This window comes from Phodopus roborovskii, unplaced genomic scaffold (assembly GCF_943737965.1).
Source record: "Phodopus roborovskii unplaced genomic scaffold, PHOROB, whole genome shotgun sequence".
In the NCBI taxonomy this organism is placed as follows: Eukaryota; Metazoa; Chordata; class Mammalia; order Rodentia; family Cricetidae; genus Phodopus; species Phodopus roborovskii.
Window position 1 is genome coordinate 2,086,449 of NW_026126616.1, and position 25,615 is coordinate 2,112,063.

The 25,615-nt window shown below is 45.2% G+C and overlaps 1 protein-coding gene across 1 annotated transcript in view; it reads right to left on the minus strand.

Annotated features, from left to right (window-relative positions):
* Positions 1 to 3,405: 3,405 nt before the first annotated feature.
* Positions 3,406 to 25,615, minus strand: part of CUNH12orf75 (chromosome unknown C12orf75 homolog) — a 34,225-nt gene continuing 12,015 nt past the window's right edge. The window contains exons 2-6 of the mRNA XM_051206221.1: positions 20,602 to 20,626; positions 8,871 to 8,906; positions 8,153 to 8,232; positions 6,524 to 6,556; positions 3,406 to 4,279 (exon numbers count right to left, since the gene is read on the minus strand). Of these exons, the coding sequence (XP_051062178.1) occupies positions 4,269 to 4,279; positions 6,524 to 6,556; positions 8,153 to 8,232; positions 8,871 to 8,906; positions 20,602 to 20,626 (185 nt within the window). The 3' untranslated portion in view covers positions 3,406 to 4,268. The remainder of the gene's footprint in view (positions 4,280 to 6,523; positions 6,557 to 8,152; positions 8,233 to 8,870; positions 8,907 to 20,601; positions 20,627 to 25,615) is intronic.

Below are 25,615 nucleotides of genomic sequence, written 5' to 3' on the forward strand. Positions count from 1 at the left end.
GCAAAGACATGGCCCAGCAGTCAAAAATGCTTGCTCCTCTCCAAAGGACACACGTTTGGTTCCCAGCACCTAAGCTGGGCAGCTCACAACCATCCGTAACTCCAGTTCCAGAGGATTTGATACTGTCTTCTGGCCTCTGTAGGCACCCACACTACACACACATTCACACACACACACACACTACACACACTCACGTGCACACACACGCACTCACACACACACACAACTTTAACTTTGAATGGAAACTTCCCTTGCACAAACTTGATATGCATATGATCTCTTGGGCTTTCTCTTCCATTCCTCCAGTTCTGCAGGCCCCAATGGCGACTGTGGCCTGCTGAGGCTTTGACACCGTGGTATATTCTCCTCCTCCTTTACTTCCCCTTCCTCAGCTTCCATGTTCTGTGATTGATGTGTGCTAGGAAGGCAGTCATCTGTTGTTGAACACGCCCTCCCTCCATCACCTCCTCTGGATGATGTGGGAAATTAGAAGGATTAAACGTCTTTGCAACTGAGTGAGCACGTGAGTCTCCTTGCTTGAAAGGCGTAAGGAGTCCTTCTCCATCCAACAGCCTCCTGATCAGAAATGCTCTGCCACACATCTCCACTTTATTCTTACCAATAATCTTGAAAGCAAATGGAGCATATTGTTTGAAAAGGTGTAAACTCTTACATTTCGGGCTTTTTAAGGCTTTACCAGTGTATTGTCCCCCCTCTTTTGCTGTGATAAAATACTGGTGAAAAGTGAGCTGGGAAGGAAAGGGTTTACTCTATCATACATTTCCAAGTGATGGCCCACCATTTGGGGGATGCTGATGCAGAGACCATAGACAAGTGATGTTTTTTTGCTGGCCTGCTCTCTGGGCCTTGCTTAGCCTGCTTTCTTAGGTAACTCAGGACCTCCTGCCCAGGAATGGCCCTACCCAGAGTGGACTACCCTCCTATGCCAATCGTTAATAAAAAAAAAAACGGCCCACAGTCATGCCCACGGGCCAGTCTGATAGAAGCAATCCCTCAATCAGGGTTCCCTCTTCCCCAAGGAGTCTGGCTTGTGTCTAGTTGATCAAAACTAAGCATCCCAGACAGTCTCCTGATTCTCTTCTTTTTTAATCTCCACATCAATAGTTTATCTTCCAGATTCTTACTGTACTTTATAAAGAGACGTTAATCAATTTCCTGAAGACACAGGAGGTGGGTGGCTGTGCTATTAACATGTAAGATTTTGGAGGCTCTAAATTTAGCTGATCCTTGTGGAAGGAAAATGTTACAATTTGTCATAATATGGAAGATATTGTTCACTTGTACCAGAATTTGGTGAAGTTTTAACTTTTGAATGACATTTTTATTTTATTTTGTGGCATTGCCCACTATTGAGAGTCAACCTAAGTGAGGTGGGTTAGGGGAGTATAGAGAATGTCAGAATCTAGCATGAAAAAACTCGCAATGGTCAGAGCCACACAAAACTAGGTAAGCATCACACTATTAGGCCACAACCGGACGAGCAAGATAAATACCCATACATTCTTATTTATATGAATTAATAAGCATTCTAGAGAATTCCTGGTACCCATACATTCTTATTTATATGAATTAATAAACATGCTAGAGAATTCCTCGTAGTACCTATTGAAGGAATGAGGAGAAAATAATGGATCAATGGATCTTGAAACACCCAGTAATTATGCAACAGGCCCCAGGGATAGGTCTTGGGTGTGGCTCAGTGTACACACAAGACCCTGCGTTCAGTTCCCTGGACCCCCCAGGAGACAAGAGCCAATGATGGTACTCATCAGCTACAGAAACTTTAAGAAGAAATGGTCTCCTGCAGTTTCCAGGTGGCTCTCCAGAAATATTCAATTACCAGGATTTGTTTTTCCTATAGCAGAGTTTTCTCTATCCAAAGCAATAGAGTATACACTACACAATCCATCAAATTTTACCCATGGCTGATACGACCAGGTGAATTCATCTGCTTGCACAGAAAGCAGTACAAAAGTACAGCAGTCAGCTACCCCGAAGTCCCCCTTTCCTATCAGAGGCGGGGCAGAGTGTGGCTGGGCCCCCCACAGGAAGTGAGTCCACAATAGCCTGGCCGTGCCCTGCCAGTATGCTGTCATTCACTCCATCAATCATTCCTTCAGTATCAGTGACTTTTCCAGTGACTGCAAACAGGGAAGCTGAAGAGTGATAGGTGCTTGACAAACCAAACGCCACCAAGCTTTTAATAAATGCACTCTTGAACATCGTCTGGACTCATGAGCCACTTATAATAGTGGTTCACAACCTGCGGGTCACGACCTTCTGGGGTCAAGCGAACCTCTCACAAGGGTTAGCTAGAACTTTGGAAAATATTATTTACATTATGATTCATAATGCTAACAAAATCACAGTTATGAAGTTGCAGTGAAAGTAATTTTATGATTGCCGGTCACACCACGAGGGGCTGTATTAAGGGGTCGCAGCATCAGGAAGGTTGAGAACCCTTGGCGTAGAGGGATCAGAGGAAGGAAACCAGGGATTATGGTGGAGAGAGCTGACATCCCCTTTCAAGGTCAGTGCCACCGCAATGAGCTGGGATCTTGAGATCTTAGGATGTGATGAGAGGCCATTCCGCTCAGTGGGGGGGGTCTCCCTCAAGATCTATGACCCCCACTCCAATATAAGAGCACAAAAGGGTTCGCATTAAGGGTGTATTCCAAAATCCCTGTACCGTAGGTTTCAAGGGGGGGGGTCATGGTCATGAAAAACAAGGAAAAGCTAAAGGAAATGTCACCAGGAAGAGGAAACAGAGTAGATCAATTTAATTGGGATGCAGTGTGATATGTGATTAGAACAATAACAGGAAGGCATAGGGAAGCTATGGAACTCAGTTAGAATTGAGCTGTATCCCTAGCCCTTCCTTATATCCTTCTATTAGTCTAAGGCTATTTGTAAATTAAGTTTTCCAAAGTCAATGTATTTGTTGGTTTTTAATTAAAAAAAAAATTTGAGACAGGGCCTCATGTAGTTCATTTTGGTGTCAAACTCGTTGTGTAGGCAGCTGGCCTTGAAACTCAGACTCTCCTGTCTCAGGCTTCTCAAGGCTATTAGTATTAATTACATAAACACTGGTGTCCCCGAGTGCCATGGTGAGCTTGTCGACATTCAGAGGAGTATATGCCTCATAAGTTCTTAGTCATTTTTACTTTTTTTTTTTGTTTTGTTTTGCAATTTGATGGTTCTACAATTATCATATCAACCAAATATAGAAGACAGAGCCTTTCTCTTAGGGAAAATTTTCCACTTCTCATAGTTACCTATTTAACCAGTGCTATCTGTACACATCGATACACTGTATTTACATATGGTAATACCAAATGTGGCTTCTTTGAAAGCATTCTCTTGAAAACAATTAAGAAATCCAGGTAAGGGGGATAAAAATATTTAATTGTTGAAGTACATTGATAAACTGAGTTACTTACACTGCACTCATAGTAGGTACACATGTTGTTAGCAAAATAAGTAGGTACACAGGTTGTTAGCAAAATAAGAACTTTCCACATACCCCACTAAGCATCACCCGTGAGTCCTAAGAGGCAGTACGGAATGAACTTTACGAGATGCTCTGATCACACACAAGGAGAATGGACAACTGGGCAGCTGGAGAACATCTGTAGCCGTGTAAGCCTCTGACTAAAGAAAACAGGAATTAATCCCCACGTGTGGATAGCATGCAAATTTAACCAGTTCATTTCCAAATACTGCAATGCTCTCAACCGCGGGAATCCTCTTACATTTAAATAAAAATTTTAAGCCAAGTAGTAAGAAAGGGAGACAATTGTAAGACTCCATTTACCAACTTCACAGCTTAAAAAAACAAACAACAACAACACACACAAAGTAGAAACATCAAGGGACAAGGGGCAATAAATTACTTCAGGTAATTCCTTTCCATGGTCCTAATGTCACGTTATAAATACAGTAAGGATCGCGTTATATAAAAACTATCAAGAGTATCAGTGTGAAAAGACATGATCTCTGTGAACTGTGCTGAATGGCCAGGATGGAAACGGCGTATGAGGCCTGGAAGCCCAGGCTGGGTAGCAACGCCTTTATGGGGACACAGAGTGGCCCCCGGTGAGCAGAGTCTCACCCATTTCCTTCTGTGACACAACATTCAGTATGTACCCATGGCTTTAACTACACAGTTAGGATTTGGGAGCGCAGGGGACAACCTTTCAGAATGTGTTTGAAGATACAATGTCCCTGGAGCCAAATTCCTTCCAAATTCATGTGCAAGCTGTGATGGGGGGGGGGGAGAGAAAAAGGAGAAAGAAAGAATTAGCACACTCAAAAATCCCAGAAAAAAAAGTACATGTCTCAAGCCTGCCAATTGGTCACTGGATTTGCTTTTAAGTAGAGCTCCTGTTCAATAGCCAATCAACAGCTACTTAAGGTCTACGATTTATTTAAAGAGACAAAACTGGATGCTAAGAATCTTATAAAGATACAACTAATGATTAAAATACAGAATAAGCATAGTCAAACCAGGCTGAGTACTGTGCGTATCAGCACCACATTCATAGGACAGGTCACTCAGTTAACTCTCTTCCCAGCAGAAAGGCTCCAGCCACTCGAAGCCTGCGGGGCTCCCCAAGGGACACTGATGGAGCCGGTCCACACTGGCTCCTCAGAGCTGTCACACAAGCTCCTTTCGGGTGGAAGGTCCCTCCCAAAGAGCCACAGCTATGTGGCTGTGGTTCCCAATCTAGGATCAGCTGCATAAGAAACCACACATCCTTATCATCGAATAAGTAATATCAAGATGCCCAAGTCAGTCCTTGATTTGGGCCAAAAAAAAAAAAAAAAAAAAATAGCCAAATGAGCTCACGGAGTGAGTTCCATTCAAAGAGACAGTGGTGCCGGCCAAAAACAGTGTAGCTTGCCCTTTGTATCAAAAGCCACCCAGAGAACAATCCTCCCATCCATATTCTGCCCGGTGAGTGACCTGAAAAGTCACAGATGTAGCTGTGTCACAGGCAAGGGGAAGGACGGACACACGGCCACTTGGGAAAACGGACAGCCAAGCCCTTCAGTGGAGAAATCCTTTCAGGCAAAGGGAAAGGGAACCCAGGATCAAACTGACCACTTAGAGATGCCCTCAATGGATGGAGGAAACAGCAGAGGATCAAAGAGCTCTCTGGGGTCCCTGAGCGAGCATCCAGGGAGTATCTCAGCCAGGTCTAAAGCCCCATGGGCGGGCAGTCAGCGTTGACTGCTAAACTGTCACTGTGGGAATTTTTTACCCTCGCACAAAGGCAAACAACTAGCAAATCTCACTCCCCGGCGAGAAAGCTGAGGCCCAGCATAGCTCACCTGGGGTCTGTGCGCAGCAGAGGTGACCAGGTTCCTGGGATCGATCTACGGGACACCTCTTCTGCTCAGTTCCTAGGGTTCTGAAGCTCCCCTCCCCCTCTTCAGAAGTGGAATGACAGTGCAGTGCCGGCTGGCTGAACAGGCAGCAGATCCTGGCAACAACCCTCTGTCTAAGCAAAAGACCCATCCTATGGATTACAAGACTGAGGCCACAAGGAAAAGTAACCCGTTCAGGCAGCAGGTGAAAGAGGCTGACTTCCAGCGGAGAGTGGGCTCTCCTGGGAAACTGCACTCCTGAAGGTGAGGCTACAGAAGAGGCCGAGTATGTAACTGGAGGCTTCTCCTACCACCCAGTCCTGCAGCCACTTTTAGAGTAACCACTCAGAGGCTTAATGTTAATTATAAAGTGTTTGGCCTATTAGCTCAGGCTTATTATTAACTACCTTTTACAACTTAAATTAATCCATTTCCACTAGTCTGTGTATCACCACATGGCCATGGCTGAGTGGTGATGCTCTGGCATCTTATCCTCTGGCAGCTGCAAGGAGTCCGTCTCCCTGACTCTGTCTCCTCTCTCCCTGCATCTCTGCTTAGATTTCCCGCCTGGCTCTATTCTGCCTGGCTATTGGCCAAATCAGCTTCTTTATTAACCAATGGTAAAACATGTTCACAGCACACAGAGAGACATTCCACATCATGAGTGTGTTTGCCGAGAACAGAACGGTGCAGAGTGGAAAGCCCAACACAGAATGCACCATGGGAATGGGCGAATAGAAATTCTCCTGCCCACATACCTGCTTTTGTGCTGACCATGACAGCTGCCCATCTCAACTGGTGATGGACACATCTCCTCTTGGCCTCTACTGCTACACACTGAAACTGATTCCTAGCCAGAGTAGTTCTGACCCAGCTCTCCCAGCTGTCACTCAACTCCTAAACCCGCCCAAGTTCTGGTTTGACCATGCAGCTTGTCCTCACTAAACAATGGACACTGCCGTTGTGAAAGAATGGAGTGAACCCATGGCAGCTGAGAGGAGAGTGGACCTGAGCTTCAGTCCCCTCACAGTGAAGTCACGGGCGGCACCATGAGCTCTTAGACACACGCAGACACCGGCACCTCTCCATCATTGAGACCAAGCACACAACGCAATTCAGGAAAACACAGTACCTCTTGAGTATCCAGACATGGCGTTATCTTCCTCTAACCTTAGAGAGAAAATTGGTAACAGTGTTTAGATTTTGTCATTATAATTTCCCACAAAGCTACAAACAATAGCCACACACCCCCCCACACACACACACACACTCATCAAAGTCATGAAGCAGGGCTTGCAAGATGGCTCAGAGAGTAAAGGTGCCTGCTGTCTGACAGCCTGAGCTTCACCTCTAGAACCCACAGGCAGAGAGAGAGCTGACTCTTGTAAATTGTCCTTTGGATCTCCAAATGCAATCACATGCCAGCACACACATGCACATGCCAGCGCACACACACATGCACACACCAGTACACACACAGAGAGAGAGAGAGAGAGTAAATTTAAATGTGACTAATCATAAAACAAACAGCAACATAAAACAAATAATTACAGAATGTTTAAAAACAACGTGATCCAGCTCTGTGATCACCACACCTCATCACCTTCATGCTATGGAACTACAGCCCTGCTCACAAACACATCATCAACTTGTTTAAACTGGCTTTCTGTTTCACACTGATCAGCAGAGAAACTAACAAGAAATTAAGAGTATCCATGGAGTATATACATAAATAGAAGCCCAGTTTGTAACCTCTAAGCAAATGGGCTTTTATAGCAGTTGCTTTTAAGATGTGGGAGGCAATTTTGGGGAATAGTGACAATGAGTAAATGATTCACTTATGGCTCACTGTCACTGTGGGGCAGGTAGGTTAAGTTAGGTAGATGGGAAATAGAAATTGAATAGTTTTTTGAAACCAGGGAGATAGCTCAGTAGGTAAGTGCCTGCTAAAGAAGCATGGTGATAGGAGTTCAAGTCCCCAAACCCACATTCTACCAAGAACCTAACATGGTGCCACACACCTGTAGCCCAGTGCTGAAGAGGCAGAGAGAGGTGGGTCTCAGGGGCTTGCTGGCCGCCAGATCAAAAGACTTGACAAGTTCCAAGTCAGTGACGACCCTGGCCTCAAAACAGAGGACAGCTCCCAAGAAGACTGCCAGAGTTTCTCCTCTGACCTTCACATGCATGTGAACCTAAACACCCATGAATTCATGCACAAATACTCCTGCACACACACATACATACATAGACATACATATACACACAGACACACCCATGAATGCATGCACAAATACCCCTACACACACACCCATACATACATAGACACATCCATACACCATAAACACACACCCATACATACACACGCAAATACATACATAAACACATACCCATATATTTACAGACATCCATACATCATAAACACACACCCATATATACACACGCAAATACATACATAAACACATACCCATATATACACAGACACATCCATACATCATAAGCACACATCCATACATACACACGCAAACACACATAAGCACATGCCCATATACACACAGACATCCATACACCATAAACACACACCCATACATACACACGCAAATACATATGTAAACACATACCTATATACACAGACATCCATACATCATAACACATACCCATATATACACAGACACATCCATACATCATAAGCACACACCCATACATACACACAAACACATGCACTTGCTTTTGAGGAAATGCGCCCCACATGACCCTTGCTTACTTTTCCGCACTGTCTTTGCCTGGCTAGACACCATATTGGCAGCTTCAGAGGGCAGGCCAACATACACTCCTCCATAGTTTCTTTAAGAAAAGAAATTAGATCAATTTAAAGGATGCTAGAGGGGGTGGGCATCAAAAAATAAAGCATGAACCACTCCAAATAATATAATTATGAAGATAACTCATAACTTTTAAAAATTCTTGCTTTTCTGTGTTAAAAGGAGGCTTTGGGAAAAATAGCTCCAACATATCAGTAACATTTTTAAATATTTAAATATTTTCTCGTAATAAGTAGTATAGGGATGGGTGGAGTAATACGTGAGAGCTGTCAGTCATGATTTATGACATACTCAGAGATCCCTGTGGCATCAGGCAATGTGGATATTCAAAATCACTTCCTCACAGGGAAAAGGGCATGTTTAGAGCCCAGGAATGAACAGCAGAGCAGAGTGGACCTCAGGAAATGTGAGGGCAGGATGTGCAGAGGTGAGGAGGGGAAGTCAATCGGCTTGGGGACGGGAAAGGATATCACGGAGCCACAGTCCCAGGACAGAGCACAAGCTTGCTGGGTCACAGCCGAGAATCTGCCTTTTCAGATCACGTCCCCACAAATATCCCACCTCATGGAACCTCTGTCATCATACTGTGCTATCGCGGGTTACATCCATGTACTATGACCAAAATCACTCACGTGACACCAGCCGCGACAGCACACATACCTCCTCTTGTCATCGTCGGTTATCGAGTCTTCTGTCCTAAAAGTCCAGAAACACCTGGCGTGAGCCGTCGAGTTGCACACCAGACACTTTCATTTCCAATTACAGAGGGAACGATGCCCGTAGTTCACATTTACTATAGCACAGTACTCTGCCTGGCTCTGACCGCATACTAAAGAGTGGGCAGCTTTCTACATATCAAAATAGACAAATTCAGCACATGCTAAGAAGTTCAACTGCCAACCCAAAATAAAGGACAGGGGGCAGCTGAGACTGGAAAGGTTACATGTCAGAAAGCTGCCACCCACTCCCCAGGTGAGCCACAGGGACAAGTTGCCTGGACCTCACTATAAAGGAAGGGGGTCTAGCAGGTGACCCCTCAAGTCCCTTCCTGCCCTCACGGTGATGGAGCCCCTTGTACCATTTGAGAGGCTCATCTGTGGTAGTGGAAGAGTTCTCTAAAGGGAAAGAGGTAATGCCAACATGATTTCCCTTTGTTCAGGATGAGTCATTTATATACATTCTACTACAAAGAGGGAAACATTCTAAAGAAACGTTTTAGGGGTCTCTCTAAAATGAACAAAGTCAGTGCTGGACACACAGCTCAGTGGTTCAAGCTCTTGTGGGGCAACCAGTAGGACCCACACTTGACCTCAGATGCCAGACATGATGACACATGCTTGTAATCCCAGCAGATAGAGGGCAGAGGCAGGCCAGCCCCTGGGGGTGGGGGGGTGCTGGCCGACCAGTATCACCATATTGGTAAGCCAAAGACCAATGACAGACTGTGCCAGGAAAAAAAATAGACACCTGTAAAACAACACCAGAGTCTGACCTCTGGTCTGCACGTGGATGCATGCACACACGTGCACATGCACACAGCCTGATCACACAGTACAATAGATGACATCTCAGGGGATTTCACACCCGATCTCGGTATTACTTTTACTCAAAAACAAAACAAAACAAAACCATCTCCTATAAAACAACACCTGAAGTTGACTTGGCCATATGGATGTTTTTAACAGACTCCCTCCTTGTTCAAGAGGAGTGCACATTCCACCAAAATTTCTCTGCCCCTCCTTAAGTGGAAGCCATCCCTGAGGCCCTGGCTAGCACCCACGGGTTACTTTCCTTAGAGAAATACAATACTCAAATAACAACCTCGGGTCATCTGGAAGAGGCCTCCGCCAGAACACACAGCAGATCCCCCAACTTCCTCCCTCACTGAGCCTTCTGAGTCTAGAGGAGACCTCACCACAGTGACTCTGAGAGCGCTCCGACCACAGCTGTGCACGCAAGCACCTGCTCTCCTTTCAAGTGGATCTGACAGTTAGCTGATGAACGCTGCCCATGAGCACAGTGACACAGAGATCGAGTGTGAAATGCACCCTGAGATGTCAGTTACAGAACTGAGGCCAGTATTTACATTCCGCACAGCCATCAGTTTCCCTGGCCCTTGCTGGAGACAAATCCTTCCATAACCAAGGAGTATCAGAGTCATGCTGTATTACAAATGGTGTTGTGCATATTGCTGTGGCTTAATAGGGTAATATTTACTACCTTGACTAAAGTGGGTTCGTAAATGTAAGTGTAGCGCAGACAATGGGCAGATAGTGGTGAGAAGTTCAGTCGCTATGAGTAGCACCATTTGCTATGGTCCTGAGCGGCTCACACCGCTATGAAGCCATGGTTTATAGAGCTCTATGTAACCGGTAGTTTGGACATGCATTATGTCTCACAGATTCAGCCACAGAGCTTCTTTTCATATTCCATTTCCAGCTGTGTGTTCTAACTTCTTCTTTTTTTGCCTAACTCTGGCTCAAATCTTCACTTTCCCACATGAAAATAAACAGTCATTTTTCCACAAGATTTATTGTATGTATGTATATATGTATTGTGTACGTGTGTGGGCGTGTGCGTGGGCATGTGCACATGAGTATACATTACAAGACGGGAGCTGCCCACTGTGAGTGTGCTCTACAAGAGCAGCCCACATTCTTAACTGTTGGGCCATCTTTCCAGCCCATATTTTATTTCATCCCCTCCTCCCAGTTAATGCCCCATCTCCCCTCTACCTCTCCCCCCCCATCCACTCCTCCACTTTAGATACAGGCAGGCCTCCCATATATCAACCAGCCAAGGTGCATCACGTTGCAGTGGGTCTAGGCACCTCCTCTTCTATTAAGGCAATCCAGTAAGATCCAGCCCATAGTTTAAATCCATCTCTTATCAATTATCTAAACCCCAGTCTGTGTCCTCAGCATAAACAACCTTTACACACACAGCTAGCAGGAAATGATAACACAGTCATCACATTTATTGAGTAATTAGAGCTTCAGAAGCAAATTTTCTAAGAACACATTATGTATAATGAGTTATAATGTCTGGTGTCAGGCAGGGAAAGGGGACTCTGTATAAAGTGCCTGCTGTGTGACCGTGAGGGCTGGCGTTGGGATCATCAGCATTCACGTAAAAAGCCAGGCAGGCATGCCACAATCCCAGGACTTCTCAGAAACAGGCACACCCCAGGGCAGCCTGGCCAGCTGGACGAGGCAGAAGCAGTGAGCCCTGTCTCCATAAAACTAAGAGCTGTCAGGGATTGTACCTGACGTCATCTACATTCATAAATACACACACATACAGGTGAGCACACATACACCTGTACACACGCACATTCAGGTGAGCACACATACACTTACACACACACACACAGGTGTGCACATGTACACCTGTACACACACACAGGTGTGCACATGTACACCTGTACACACACACAGATGTGCACACATACACCTGTACACACACATACAGGTGAGCACACATACACCTGTACACACGCACATTCAGGTGAGCACACATACACTTACACACACACACACAGGTGTGCACATGTACACCTGTATACACACACACACACAGATGTGCACACATACACCCGTGCACACACACAGGTGTGTGCACATACACCTGTACACACACACAGGTATGAATACACACACCTGTATACATGCACACACACACACAGAGGTGTGCACACATACACCTGTACAAACACACAGGTGTGCACACATACACCTGTACACACATGCACACACACGCATGCACATGCACACACAATGCACACACACAGACATGCACACACACACACCAGCACACACACAGGTGTGCATACATATACCTGTACACACACATACAATGTCCAGTCTTCTAAACTTCAGCATGCTGTAAAGCCTGGTAAACATGCCCATATATGAAATTGCCACCTCATCCATTTTCCACAAACAATTACTCTTAATTCTGGGACTGGAGCCCTGGGCTTTAAAAATGGCCTCATCAGTCAACAGAACGTTTGTCTATCTAGAGTGCCTAGGCCCGGGGTTTGACCGCCAGAACCACATAAACTGGGTGTGCTAGCACACATCTGAATCCTGGCACTCAGGAGAAAGGAGGACCTGGAGTTTAAGGTCATCCTCGGCTATATGGAAAGTCCGAGATAGACACCTTGTCTCCAAATCTAAGACGAAACACGTCACTGTGAACCAGACCCTCATGGGTTTCAGGTAAGGATGAGATACATCAGCGTTTTACCCCACAAGAGACCTGAGAGTTTCCATCACAGAAATCCATGTGGAGAACCCTGGAGATGAAACAGGTTCAGGTGGACCCTATGCCCCACAGCCTTTCATTTGAGGAGAAAGAGAAAATCTCAACATGAGATCCGGTAAGAGATCGCTGTGCTGGCTTCTCAGAGGTGAAGCTGCCTCCACACCCAGCTCAGGAAAGCACTGGACATCAGCCTCCCCTTCACCAGGAGGCTGACTCTGCTTGGGTCTGAAGACTGAGAGCAAGGGTCACGCCTTTGCTATTGAGGTGACTCAAATCAGGAGTCTGGTCCATCGATGCAGGTTTTAGAAATAGAGAGAATTTCTGAAAATAAATGTATCTTGAGAGGAGACACCGGCCATTTGGAAGACCATGCTTCTAAATAATTCCTGAGCAGCGCTCATCAAGCAGCGCTCATCAAGGATTGCTCCAGAGCACAGCAGCTCTTACCACTGCTGGAGTCACTACTGCTTTCCCCTGACCTGGGGATAAAGCTCTACCCCATTCCCTGTCCGCTGCTGCTCAGGGACACCTGCAGGGCACCATCCCAGAGCTTTCGGAGCTGTCCCTTTGCTCTGCTCTGTGGCAACCATCAAGTGACAATGGAGAGACTCACGCCACCCTGCTTAAGAGTAGAAGCCCATAGGTCTTGGTTTTGAGAGACAAATTAATGAGGAAGAGCTTCTCTGGCAGGGCCTTAAGTGCCCACCAAGCATTAAATTCTAAGTGTACCGGGTCTTGATTCTCTGTTAACTCCAAGTCTAGCTGGGAGCGCCTCCTTCCTGTTTGTCTGTGTGTCCTTGGACTCCATTCCTACACGTGTTCTCTGGGCTTCCACTCGGGGTGACCTTGAAACTCGGTGAGTTCTCTGCCCCAAGGCAGACCCTGACTTGGCCTGTGGAGCCCACATCCCCGTTCTTATTTTGGGGTCTCAATTCATCCCTCCTCGATGGCCCTGACTTCATGGGTCAGAGAGCTGAGCGTGGGATCTTCAAATCTAAGAACTAGGAGGACATTGGAACGGGTGCTGTGGAGGCTAAGCAACCCCTGCAAGTGAGTTAAGCCCCCACCCCCGGAGAGGGACTCAGCGGTAGCAGAAAGGCTGGCGCTGAAGACCAGCCGCTGGCCGGCAAAATGGAGCAACACCTCATTAATTCACCTGCTCTAATTTCGGCCTGTCTAGCACTCTTGAGAGAGGAAAGAGGAAACTGGAGAGGCTACAGCAACTGTCTCTCATCTAATCAGAGCCTAACTGGCTTCAAGACACCCCGACATCATGGTACTACATCTTAAGCCGCCCGTGAGACAGTCTGAGAGATTAGTTTGTTTGTGCTGTTAGGTCTGGGGTTGGGGGAGTACTGCTGTTGTTTGGGTCTTTGGGCTTAGGGTTTGGGTTTGGGTTCTAAACTAAGCATCATGTCTCCACTGAGTATGCCCCACTCCCAACTGAACAGTTTTAATGAACATACACAACATGGCCACCTTGATTTTTTTGTTTGTTTGTTTGTTTTTGTTTTTCAAGACAGGGTTTCTCTGTGTAACAGCCTTAGCTGTCCTGGAACTAGCTCTGTAGACCAGGCCGGCCTCGAACTCACCGAGTATTGGTGTTAAAGGCGTGTGCCACCACCTGGCACCCACCTTGATTTCTATCTCCACAGCTAAGCACAGAGTGAAGGGTGAGATGAACAGGGTTTGACAGGATGACCTTTTCTACGCGGTGATATCAGTAACCACCCATTTAAGTACTTGTAAAAGCTGCTATTGCATTTTTATTTATTAGTGTGCATAGGTGCACACGCAAGCCGTGGTGTGCATGGGAGATCAGTTCTCTGCCTCTACTGGGTGGGTCCCAGGGATCAAGCTCAGGTCCTCAGCCATAATGAGCTTGGCCGGCTGAGCCATTTCGCCAGCCATATTTAAGTAATGTTAAAGGCCTAGGACGGTGGAGATTTGAATGGAGTTTGCCACATGTTGGCTGGTTAAAGATGCAAAATCAAGTAGCCGTTATCAGTCATGAACGTCTCGGTCAATGAAAGGAAAGGCCGGGTAGCAAGAAAATTTGAAAAGCCAGGGAATGGACTGCAGACGTGAGCTGCCTTTGGTGTAAACGTGGTCCACTCCACAGCTGTACCAGAACCCATCTGACCCAGAAGACTTTAGTTCTCCAAGGGCAGAAGCTCCGAAGGGCTGGACATCAGTCTTAAGGAGGCACTACTCCATTTTGTAGTGACTAAGAAAATGATGTGAGCGACACACTTGTCCTCCCCAGAGGGAGCATGACACATTTTCTTGTATCAAGATTATGTTTCTTTTTCTTTTTAATTTTTTTTAGCATTTCCACCCTTTGAAAACTATGTGGAATGTGGTTTAATATTTGAAAACATAAGAGTGGAATATTTCTAATCATTTTATGGCAAGCCTAAAATATTCTAAACCACAGAAACATTTCAAAGAATCAGCCATTAACCATTGGGAACCAAGTTTATAAAATACATTAAGCATTTCATTGAAATGAGGTCTCTCTCTCTCTGTTGGCAACAACTCAGCTTCTTTTACCAAAGAACAGGTTTTCAAGGAGAAAGATGTCAGGGTCAAAGCTACCCACTGGGTATAATAATTGCCAAGATTAAGATCACAGGCTCCCAGAACTCTGACCCAGAGCTCCCGTCACAATGTCAACGAGAATGTTTGCATACACAAGATATCACTCAAAGTGGAGCAGACCGATGTCACTCAAATCCCTCCTGCTTTTAACGTCGTGGAATTGTGGGTTCATCCTCTGTTGGTACTTCAGATATGATTCACTCCAAGGGTTACCAGGGCAACTCTCACATCTAAGATTACAGATGGGGTCTATTGATTCCATTTGCAGCAACTCCTTCCTGTGAACTTGCCAAAGCCAGCAAGGCGCTCAACCTCCCGCCTCAGAGCCAATCGTACATTGATTCAGAGGCTGCAGATAATTACACACCTTTCTGCTCCATCGCACCTTGCAGACTTTTCCTAGGTGAAGCAGATACTGAGCATCGCCTTGGCCATAAATAGGCTCTATTTTCTGGTAAGCTGGCTTCCAGAAGATGGACCGCCCCCAACTGGCCACAGCTTGTGTTTGCCCAGCGGAAGGTGGGCTTTCCTCCAGCCAGGTTTTCAATAATGTACTTTGTACACAACCATTTAAAAACAACCATCTGTACAGGACAAAACAAAATTATTATACCATGGTGTTCATTCTATCAGCAACTAGCTCTTTCACTAAAAGGAAACTTATCGGGATTAATCCATCAATTATAAATGACAAGCAGGCCTGGTGACCCAAGCAGGGTTTCCCAACTACTCAAAGGAGGGATGGAGGCTAGAAGGTCATAAGTTCAAGTCCAGCCTACGCTACTTAGTGAGACACTAACACAAAACTAAAAGAAAAGGGATCAGGGTTAGGATATGTAAAGCCCTAGGTTCAATCACCGGAACTGCCTATATATGGACACACATTTTTAAAAAATATATATGCACAACATTTTTTTCACCAGTAATATTTGGTAATCAAAATATCTTTATCATTGTATTTTCTCAGCTTTGCAGTTGAATGAACTACAGTTAATTATTTTTTTGTTTGTTTGTTTGTTTGGTTGGTTGGTTGGTTGGGTTTTTGAGACAGGGTTTCTCTGTGTTGCTCTGGAGCCTATCCTGACACTCACTCTGGCCTTGAACTCACGGAGATCCACCTGCCTCTAAGTGATATAATTAAAGGAGTGAGCCACCGACCCACCACCACCCAGCCTAAACTACAGTTAAATGACCAAAGCCTTCGATAGTAAAATCACAAAACCATGTCATGTTTCAAAACAAATGGCAAATCATTAGACACAGCGGCAGCTGTTCCAATGGATGGATTTTAGTTTTTTAGTTCCTCTTCGCCTCAGTTTCTCACTTCCTTCCACTTCCCAGGACAAATATTTACGTGGCAAAAACAGAATTTTTTTTTTTCTTTTTTACTTATTCATCAAGAAACCCGTTCTAAATATAAAGATCTTACGGAGCTGCTCTGAGAAGCAGAAAAATAACCCATCGCCTGCACCTCCCCCATCCATGTCTGTGGATGCTGAACTCACTGGTAGCCTGCTTTTCTTATTTCTCATGATAATCTTTTGAAATAGGTTTTTGTTTTGCTGCGGTGGGCGGGGGGGGGGGTTGGCGGCGTATTGCTTTGGTTTCCGGTTTTGAGACAGTCTCACATTGGTAGCCCAGGCTAGCCTCAAACCCTCTGCTTGTGGAGTTCTGGGATGACGGCCACACCCCGCTGGGACAGGCTTAGCAATTAACAGGATATTTGCTTCCGATTACATTTGTTATAATTATACTACAATTCCCCTAATCGGTTTAACTTTCTTTAGAATTGTTTTTAGTCCCTGCTCCTCAGGCTTGAACCTGGCATCGTCCCCCACCAAACTCCTGCTATTTCTTCTGTGTATTTTTAAAGTGTTTCTTCTTTCAGCTTGACCCCACTCAGCTGGAACCACTGTCCCCAGGGGCTGGATATAGTGATGGCCACGGCCAGCTTTTTCCGGTCCTTCTGACCTCTTTAGAGCATCCACCGTGTGCATCCGTGGCTCAGACACTGTGGCATTACCCTGTTCCATCTCTTCCATTCAGTCACTCAACGCATGGGCTAATGTCGGTGACCAATCACGCAGCCCCTCTCCTTCCCACGGCCCCCACTTGCTGGCAGCCCTCTGTGGTTCCAACTTCATGGCCCCCTGTGTCTCCTTCTTTCCCATGTCACACAACCCCAGGAGGCAGCACCCTAGACCACAGACACAATCGTTTAATTCCTCCAACTTAATACTTTCAGTGGCTCTTAAAACACTCATAAATGAAGCCTAACTACTGGCCTCTTACGGCCGTTCCCAAACCATCAGCCCTATCTTACACCTCTCCCGTCCAGACCAGAGGCTCCAAGACTAGAATGGCCAGACTCCGTGACTCTGCGCCCATTTTTTTTTTTTTTTTCACGTTCTTCCTCTTCTCTGCAGGAATCTGGGAAGGGTTCATGAAGAACCCTTATCACTGTATTTTGCTCACCAGTAGACAGTGCTCTACTGAAATACCTTGTGATGATGTCTTGCTTGTACAAAAAAAAGAAAAAGAAAAAGAAAAAAGCCTCTCTGAAGATCAGAGGATGGAGCTTGCCACCAGCTAATCACAGAGGTCAGGAGGTCTGAACAGACCGGAAGTGAGATGCCTGGGTAGAGAGAGGGTAGAAGCAGCAGGAAGAAGCAGAAATTAACACTCTTCCACCTGGAAGCTAATGAGGTAGAGGCGACTACGGCTTTCTCCCCTTTCTCTCTGATCTCTCAGCATCTTCCTCTATATCTGACTCCAGGTTTTTATTATTTAGACCAATTAAGGACTCCATTTGCCTTTTGTTATATGTTAGATTCTTGCACACAGCAAACAGCTGAGCAGGAAAACCAAAAGATGGTAAGAACCAGAGGCCACACTTCTAGAACATTTTCTACTGGATGCCTCTTTATGCCTAAGGAATTGTCATGTGACCCCCAACTACATTGGAATATAAAACATGTTTACAAAATTTACTGACAATAAATTTTAAAGAAATTCCTTTTTAAAGTCCATTTGCTTTTCCCATATATTAAAGAAACCAGCACACTCATGAAATGGGTGTTCATATTTATTTTTGTCTAAAGAATCAAATCTTGGGCCAACAAGATAGCTCACCGAGGAAAGTACTTGCAGACAACCGTGATGGCTGAGTTTCTCCCCCAGGGCTGATGATCAGTGAGAGAACCAGCTACTACATGTTGTCCTCTGATTGCCACATGTGCATCGTGATATTCGTGCATGTGCGCACGCGCGCACACACGCATAAATAACATAATCAACACTTTAAAAATTATTACATTTGGCTGGATATCTGACACTGCAGGACATCCAGCATCCAACAGTTTTCAGTTTATCATATTTTATCTTATAACAGTAAATGTCACTTAAATGGCCACTTCATTTATACCCAGTATACTAAGGCAGAAATGTATTTAGAGTCATTTCAGAAACCACTGGAAACTCAAGCACTACGCCAGGAATTTGAAGCACGTGAATATTGCTTTTGTGTGTGTGTGTGCCCCAAAAGTCTCACATGAAATGGCTATTTAATTCCCAGAAATCTTTAAAACCCCCCCACTCTAGTCTTCTCTGAAATTTTTCTTTGTAATTAAAAAATAAAGTCTGATTCTATTTTTACTATTGGATCACTGACAGTTTTCAAGTTTCACCCCTGCCCCTCCAGCCTGATACTGTACAAGCTGGTGTAAATGTCTGGAGATTTCCTCTGGGAACCATCAGGAGGCCAAACCCAGTCGCTGTGTAGGGTCTCCCACCCTAACCATCCCCAACCAATCAAAGGCATGAACCACTCTGTGTGCGACTCTGATCTCCCCCAGAAACCCTCACCACATAAAGACTAAACCTTTGCATCCTCTCTTGACATTGTGTGGCTCCACCATCTAACTAACTTGGGACAGGGTGATCCAAACCTCCAAGGTTTCGGTTTGAATATGAGGTGTCCTCCGCCCACCCCCGGGTTCATGTATTTACACACTTGGTCCCTAACTGATGATGCTGTTCGGGAAAGTGGTGAAATTTTCCAGAAGTGTAGCCTCACTGGAGAAAGTGCTGTCCTGGGGTGACGGGAGACGTCATTCTGTAAATACGTTTCTCTTATTGGTTAATGACTAAAGCCCTGTTGGCCAATAGGAGAGCAAGATAGGCGGGAGCAGGAAACAAGGAAGATTCAGGGATAGGTCGTAGGGGAGTCAGCAATTAAGACTAAGAGAGCAGAGGTCCGGGCCCTCTGGACCACGTGGAAATACTTAGATTAATAGAAATGGGTTAATATTTAAGACAGCACTAGCCGATAAGAAACTCTAGTAGCAGGCCAACAGCTTTATATCTAACGCAGCGTCTCTGTGTGTTATTTGGGGCTGGTGCAGCTGTGGGACCAGGCTGGCGGAAAAACCTGCTCGTAACACTGGGGGTGGGTCCCACTCTCTATTCCCTCTGCTTCCTGAGTTCTAATGCAAGGTGACCAGCCAGTGCCCTGTCCCTGCGGCCTGCCTTCCCTGCTGAGGCACACTGTCCCTCTGGAACGGAGTCCAGGTCACCCTTTCCCCTCGTATTGTTTGTCAGGATATTTTATCACAACAACAGAAATGAAAGTAGCCCCTGGGACAGTGAGCTCCTGCCTTGCTCTGTGGAGATTACAGCTATGATTTGGTAGAATGTACAGAAAGGGTACAGTGGAACGCTGGCCACATTCCCGAGCTTGAGAAACCTCACGCAGAGATGCCTGATTATTAAGCCCGCAGCCTGAAGATCCGTCCGTTCAGCACAGATTACACAGAAGGATGTACCGATCCAGTCTCCACCTTTATACCAAAGCACCTGAGATCAGGTAACCTTCAAAGAATAGAAGTATGTTTGGGTTGTGGCTCTGTGAAGTCCGAGAGCACAATGCTCGTCCTCTGCTGGGGGCACGGCGACACAAACAAAAACACACCTGGGTGGTTTCTCTTCCCCTTCTTAGAAACTCACTCACGCCAAGAAGGGGACTCCAACCCTCGTGACCCCATGAACCCTAATTACTTCCCAAAAGCTTCAAAGTCTTCACCGAGGAAAGTGAGGATTGCCTTTCTGACTCACGGGCTTCAGGAAGACCCCTCAAACTGCAGGAAATGGCTGTGCAATTCCCCTGGGTATCTGGGAATATCTAGCCATTTCCATTAAAGCAAGTGAGTATTGGCATAAGAAACTTTCCTCTAGCTTTGCTCCCTGGATAGCTCTGACACAGCAGAGTCCCAGGAGCAACACGCCAAGCTCTCACCAACCCTAGCACAGGCTAGGATGGAAGGACAAACATACTCTCTCTTATTAACATGCAAAAAGTCACAAATAGCAACATCCTTTAAATTACACTTAGCTATCAACCAAGTGGTTTCTAAGAGTGTACAGCGCAGAAAATGTCCTGGGTCCCTTCAGCCATACCTAGACCCCTAAAGGTCGGGTTAATGAAAAACAGGGACAGGAATTATAATACCAAATGTCAAGTACTTACGCATCTTTAACCGCTCCCGTTGGACCTAGTGGGGAGGAAGAAAAAGATTTGCATTAGTGTGGTAGTATCTCTACAAATTAAGCCCGATACCGAAATGGATTAAAGCATGAGTAATTATGTATATGCATACATGTGCATGCATTCGTGAGTGTGTGTGTGTGTGTGTGTGTGTGTGTGTGTGCGCGCGCGCACACGCGCGTGTGCTTGGAGACAAGTTCTCTCACCATACAGCTCTGGTCTGAAACTCTCTATATAGACAAGGTTGGCTTCCATTCAGATCACCCTGCCTCTGCCCCCACAAGTACTGGGAGGGGTCTGTAGCACCAGCACACCTAGCCCCAAAACACTTTTTAAATAATGTTTAAATATTTTCTCCATCTGCTTCACCCTGCAGGCTGGTGTTTACTTTGAACTATTGGAGTCATATACTACACACTAATCATGGAACAAAATGGAGGTGATAGATGCAATGACATAAGCCGAGTAGACACCAGCCTGGTCTGAAGACAGGTGGAAGGTGCTTCGACACTGCTTTCATGAGTTTAGCTCCTTTCACTTCCCACCCACACAGCCCAAGGCTCTTCTGGGCCCTGCACTCACCTTGGTCTGAAGACTCGGAGCTTGGTTCCTGCCCTTACTAGCTAAGACATCACGTTATCCTACAACACTTGAAACCTCTTGAATCGACAGTGCAGGGCAGGCTCAGCATAGACCCGGTGTCCATGTCCTGTCTCCAATGTCCGTCTAATAGTCACTAAATCATTATGGTCCAGTGCTGAGTGACTGGGGACACTGGACAGACAGCAGCTTAGAGGGACAGCAAAGGCAGTAGCATGTGTGGAGCAGGACCAAGTTTTGGGGGTTTTGTTTGGTTTTTCTTCCTGTTGTGTAATCAGTACCGGCTTCAATCAGCCACCAGGAATCTCCACCTGCTTCACCTTGATTGCACCAGGCCCTGGGTGCCATTAGAGCTGCTCCCCAGCGGCTCACTGGCCTGAACTCAGAGCAGGCTCAGTGGCAATGAGTGGTGTCCCCTTCCAAAAGGAGGCCTGTGTCCCTCTTCTTCTCTAAGATACACCTTACTGGAAGAGGCAGCTGGTGTTGAGTGACTGCGGCTGGGGTGAGAGGGAGGAAGGATCAGCCACACTACATCAAGTTCAGGCAGAATGTAAAGCACAGCTCATTTTCAGAAGGGGAAGGAATCACGCCTCTGAGAAGCCAAGTAGCAACCACACAGGGAGAATGTGGATCCACACAGGCATCTTTTCTTCTTAACATAACTGTATAGTGTTTGGAAACCTTTGATGAAATTAGCAGGGTACATGATATGTGACATTTAAACCCACTTTATCCTGGAAAAGTGTCAGATCATAAAATGATGAAAAACACAAGTGGCTACCCTGTAACGTTTTAGTCATGCTTTGCTTAATTGTAACAAACCAGATCAAGATTTCTAATCTAATTTATATAAAAAGTGCTGTGACAAAAATCATTCAGATGGTGGAGGGAGAAAAAGGCTGCTTTAAACTGTGTCTGCAAGTCATTTGACTTATAATTTACTCAACAAATATTTGGAGTGGTTCATCAACTTCTCCACCACCCCAGGTAACCCTCATCATCCCCCAGAATCTCCGTTAGAACAACTCCATTTTCCTCCAAACTGCCTCTTCCCTGTTTAAACACAGTATTTGTGAGGTGATATCACCGGCCTTGGAAGAAACAAGGGATGGCGGAGGGACTGAAGAGATGGCTTAGCACTTCAGAACACTTGTTACTCTTGTAGAGCACCTGGGTTCTACCACCTGCATCCACATGATGACCCGCCAAAATCCTCCCCTCCAGTTCCAGAGGATGTGATACCTTCTTCCTCACTGGGCATCAAGTAAGCATAGCAAACACACATTCGCACATACACCTGACTGGTGATTAAAGCTTGCTTTAAGTTTGGTTTTGAACTGTGGCAATGGTCTTGTTCTAGGCCGGTGGGATTAACATTTTTCTGGAGGCCTCCAGTGAGATTCAGACCACCCACCCAAATTCTAAAGCTGGGCCCTCACTCCAACACCCTGAGGCTGAGGGGCACTTCAGGATGCATGTGCTTTGGGACATCCCAAGGCTGTCTTCGGTGCTCAGACGATCAGAGTGCTGAGAAACGCAGCAAGCGCCTACAGAAGCCTCCCGTGAATCACAGGACCGTTCTGTTTTATGGATCCCTGTGGGGAACATGGAGGAGGTTTGACAGAACCCCAGTATTCTCTCACTCAGGGCAAACGGTTAGAGTTCGCCCACCTGGGTCTGATTGATTGGAAAATTTTGTTTCCCATGGAAAGTTTTGTGGTCTGTTTCTTGAGGAAGTTGTGTCTGTCTGTTTTCTTGGAAAGTTTGTGTTTTCTGGTGTGTCTGTAAGTTTTGTTGCAAACGTGGAGTTGTGACAGAGTGGGTTGGATATTTATGCTGTCATCACTACTGCCATGGACAGGGCTCAGAATTTATCTCTGAGCTCTCTGGTCACTAGATTCAGATGTCTTTTTGGTGTGGATAACATTAAAGTTGTTTTATGTTGTCTGACTTTAGTGGAAAGCTGACTCTAGGTTGGGTTATGGCTCCCTTTTCTCTAGACCCAAGCATATTTAAGTTTCCTCTATGCCTAGTGTCACTGACCCTCCTGACATGGTGTCAGGGAAAAGAAAATAAAGCAGAACAGCCAAAAATAAATAAATAAATAAAATTAGACTTGCTTTATATGAACATTCTGAACATTATTGGTTAAAAATCTGTAAAACCTATGAAGAAAGTTAACTTAAAACTAGTAACATGGGGCAGGGCAGTGGTGGTACACACCTTTGACCCCGGCACTTGGGAGGCAGAGGTAGGAGGATCTCTGTGAGTTCAACGCCAGCCTGGTCTACAGAGTGAGTTCCAGGACAGGCTCCAAAGCTACAGAGAAACCCTGTCTCAAAAAAGGAAAAAATAAACAAATAAAAAAACTAGTAACATTGGGAGTTGATAGTTAAAAAATCTATACATCTATGCATGGGTAATCTTAAAGGAACCATGTGGCATGATTCCATTTTGGGATATAAGCAAGATATGGATTGCCACCATCTTTAGACAGCCATATGGCTGGCAGCCATCTTTGCTAGAATTGGAGAAGATGGGTGTCATGTGACTTCACCACCATCTTGATTAAAGGTGACCACATGGTGTGAGCTACCAAAGAGGCAATAACAGGTCTCCAAGACATGGATTAGGGTGGATTTTTTTTATGATAATTTCTGTCCTGTCCTAAAAGCAAGGTTTATGAAAGATAGGATTTAAAAACTAAGTTTGTTTAATAAGGTATTAAAGCTGCACCTCCACATGCAAGAACGTGCCTTGTGTTGGCAGCCCAACTCTGTAAGGTAAGAATCACCCAGGTAATTTTTATTAAAGTCATGAAGGGGTCTGGGCAACAGCTGAGGCTTGTTGTGGCGGGGCTGCAGCCCCTAAAGAGAGCCCAGTTGCAATGGTGGACCCTAGCAGTTTGCTAGTGACCAGAACCACCAGCCACAATGAAACAGAGCAGGCTGAGGCCCAAAGGCAGGCTGTGCCTATGCTTCCAAGGTTGGAGCCTAAGAGGTAACCCAAGCCCTTCGAGAAAACCGAAAGGTACAAATGAATCCCATATGCGGACCTTTGAATTGTTTGCACGGTTGGAGCCTGGCTTTTGCCAGACAGATTGTGATTATACCCTGTTTTCTACCTCTTGAAGTATAAAAGGGTACTTTATCCTTGATATTGCAAAAGCATGTGATTGGGAGATTTTAAGCTTTTCAAGAGGAAATTTTGGTGTTTTAGAGAAAATTTAAATTAAAAAAAGTGGATTTTTTTTAAGGAACAGCTTTAAAATATTTGAATTTATAAGGCTATGGGGCATTTTAAGTTTATGAAATGTTTTATAACATTAATATTTACTTTTTAAAAAGTTAAAAATTAGGGCCATAGCTACGAGCACCAAATACTAACCAGCAGAAACTGAGGCTGGCAATGGGCTTGCTGTACCTTCTCACACTCTGGGGTGGAAAGACCTTTCTACAGGGGTAGCCTAGGACCACCCACCTGCCGAGAGTCACAACAGTGGCAAAACAGGAATGATTTGTGGTTGGGGGTCACCACGACATGGGGAACTGTGTGGAGGGGTCAAAGCATGGGGAAAGTTGAGAACCACTGGCTCAGAGACTGTCTCTCTTTACCTAAGTAAGATTATTACTTAATGAATGTCTAGGGGCTGGAGAGATGGCTCAGTGGTTAAGAGCTCCGACTGTTCTTCAGAGGACCTGAGTTCAAGTCCCAGCACCCGCATGGCAGCTCACAACTGTGTATAACTATATTTCTAAGGAACCCGACACTCTTCAAAACAACAACACACAATAAGTAAATTTAAAAAAAAAAGGAATGTCTAGTCTCCTTACCTTTGCTAACTTTATTAAGCTTAAGATATTTTTGATAAACTGAGTCATATAAGAATCTGTTCTTCTGTAATGGTGTACTATCAGAGGATCAGGAAAATTCCCAGTCACTCTGTAGACTGTGTTTGTGAGTTAGAAGTGTTATTTTGATACTAAGATGAACTTAAATTCAGAAATTGTTATTTTTCAAGGCTCAACAATTGACAGATATAAAACTATAAAGTCCTAATCTTATAAAAAGCTTACGTAAACTGTTACAGATAATTAAGATCAAATTCTTCAGTGTGTTCAGAATTATACTTGTATTCATGCTAAGCACTAATGTAATTAACTAAGGAAAAAGCTTAAGCTTCCTGTATGTGTTTTCAAGGTTAAGCCTAGCGTAAGCGAGGTTTGTTTAACTCAGTATTAAGTTTATATACTTCATAGATAATGGTCCTCAAACTTTTCAGAGATATGCCGAACATTTAAAATGTTTAATGGAAAAGATTGCAGCTCCTAGCGGTGACCCCAAGGTCTCCAAAGATGGTGATTCAGCATATGAGGACTCTGCCTAGACTGTGGTA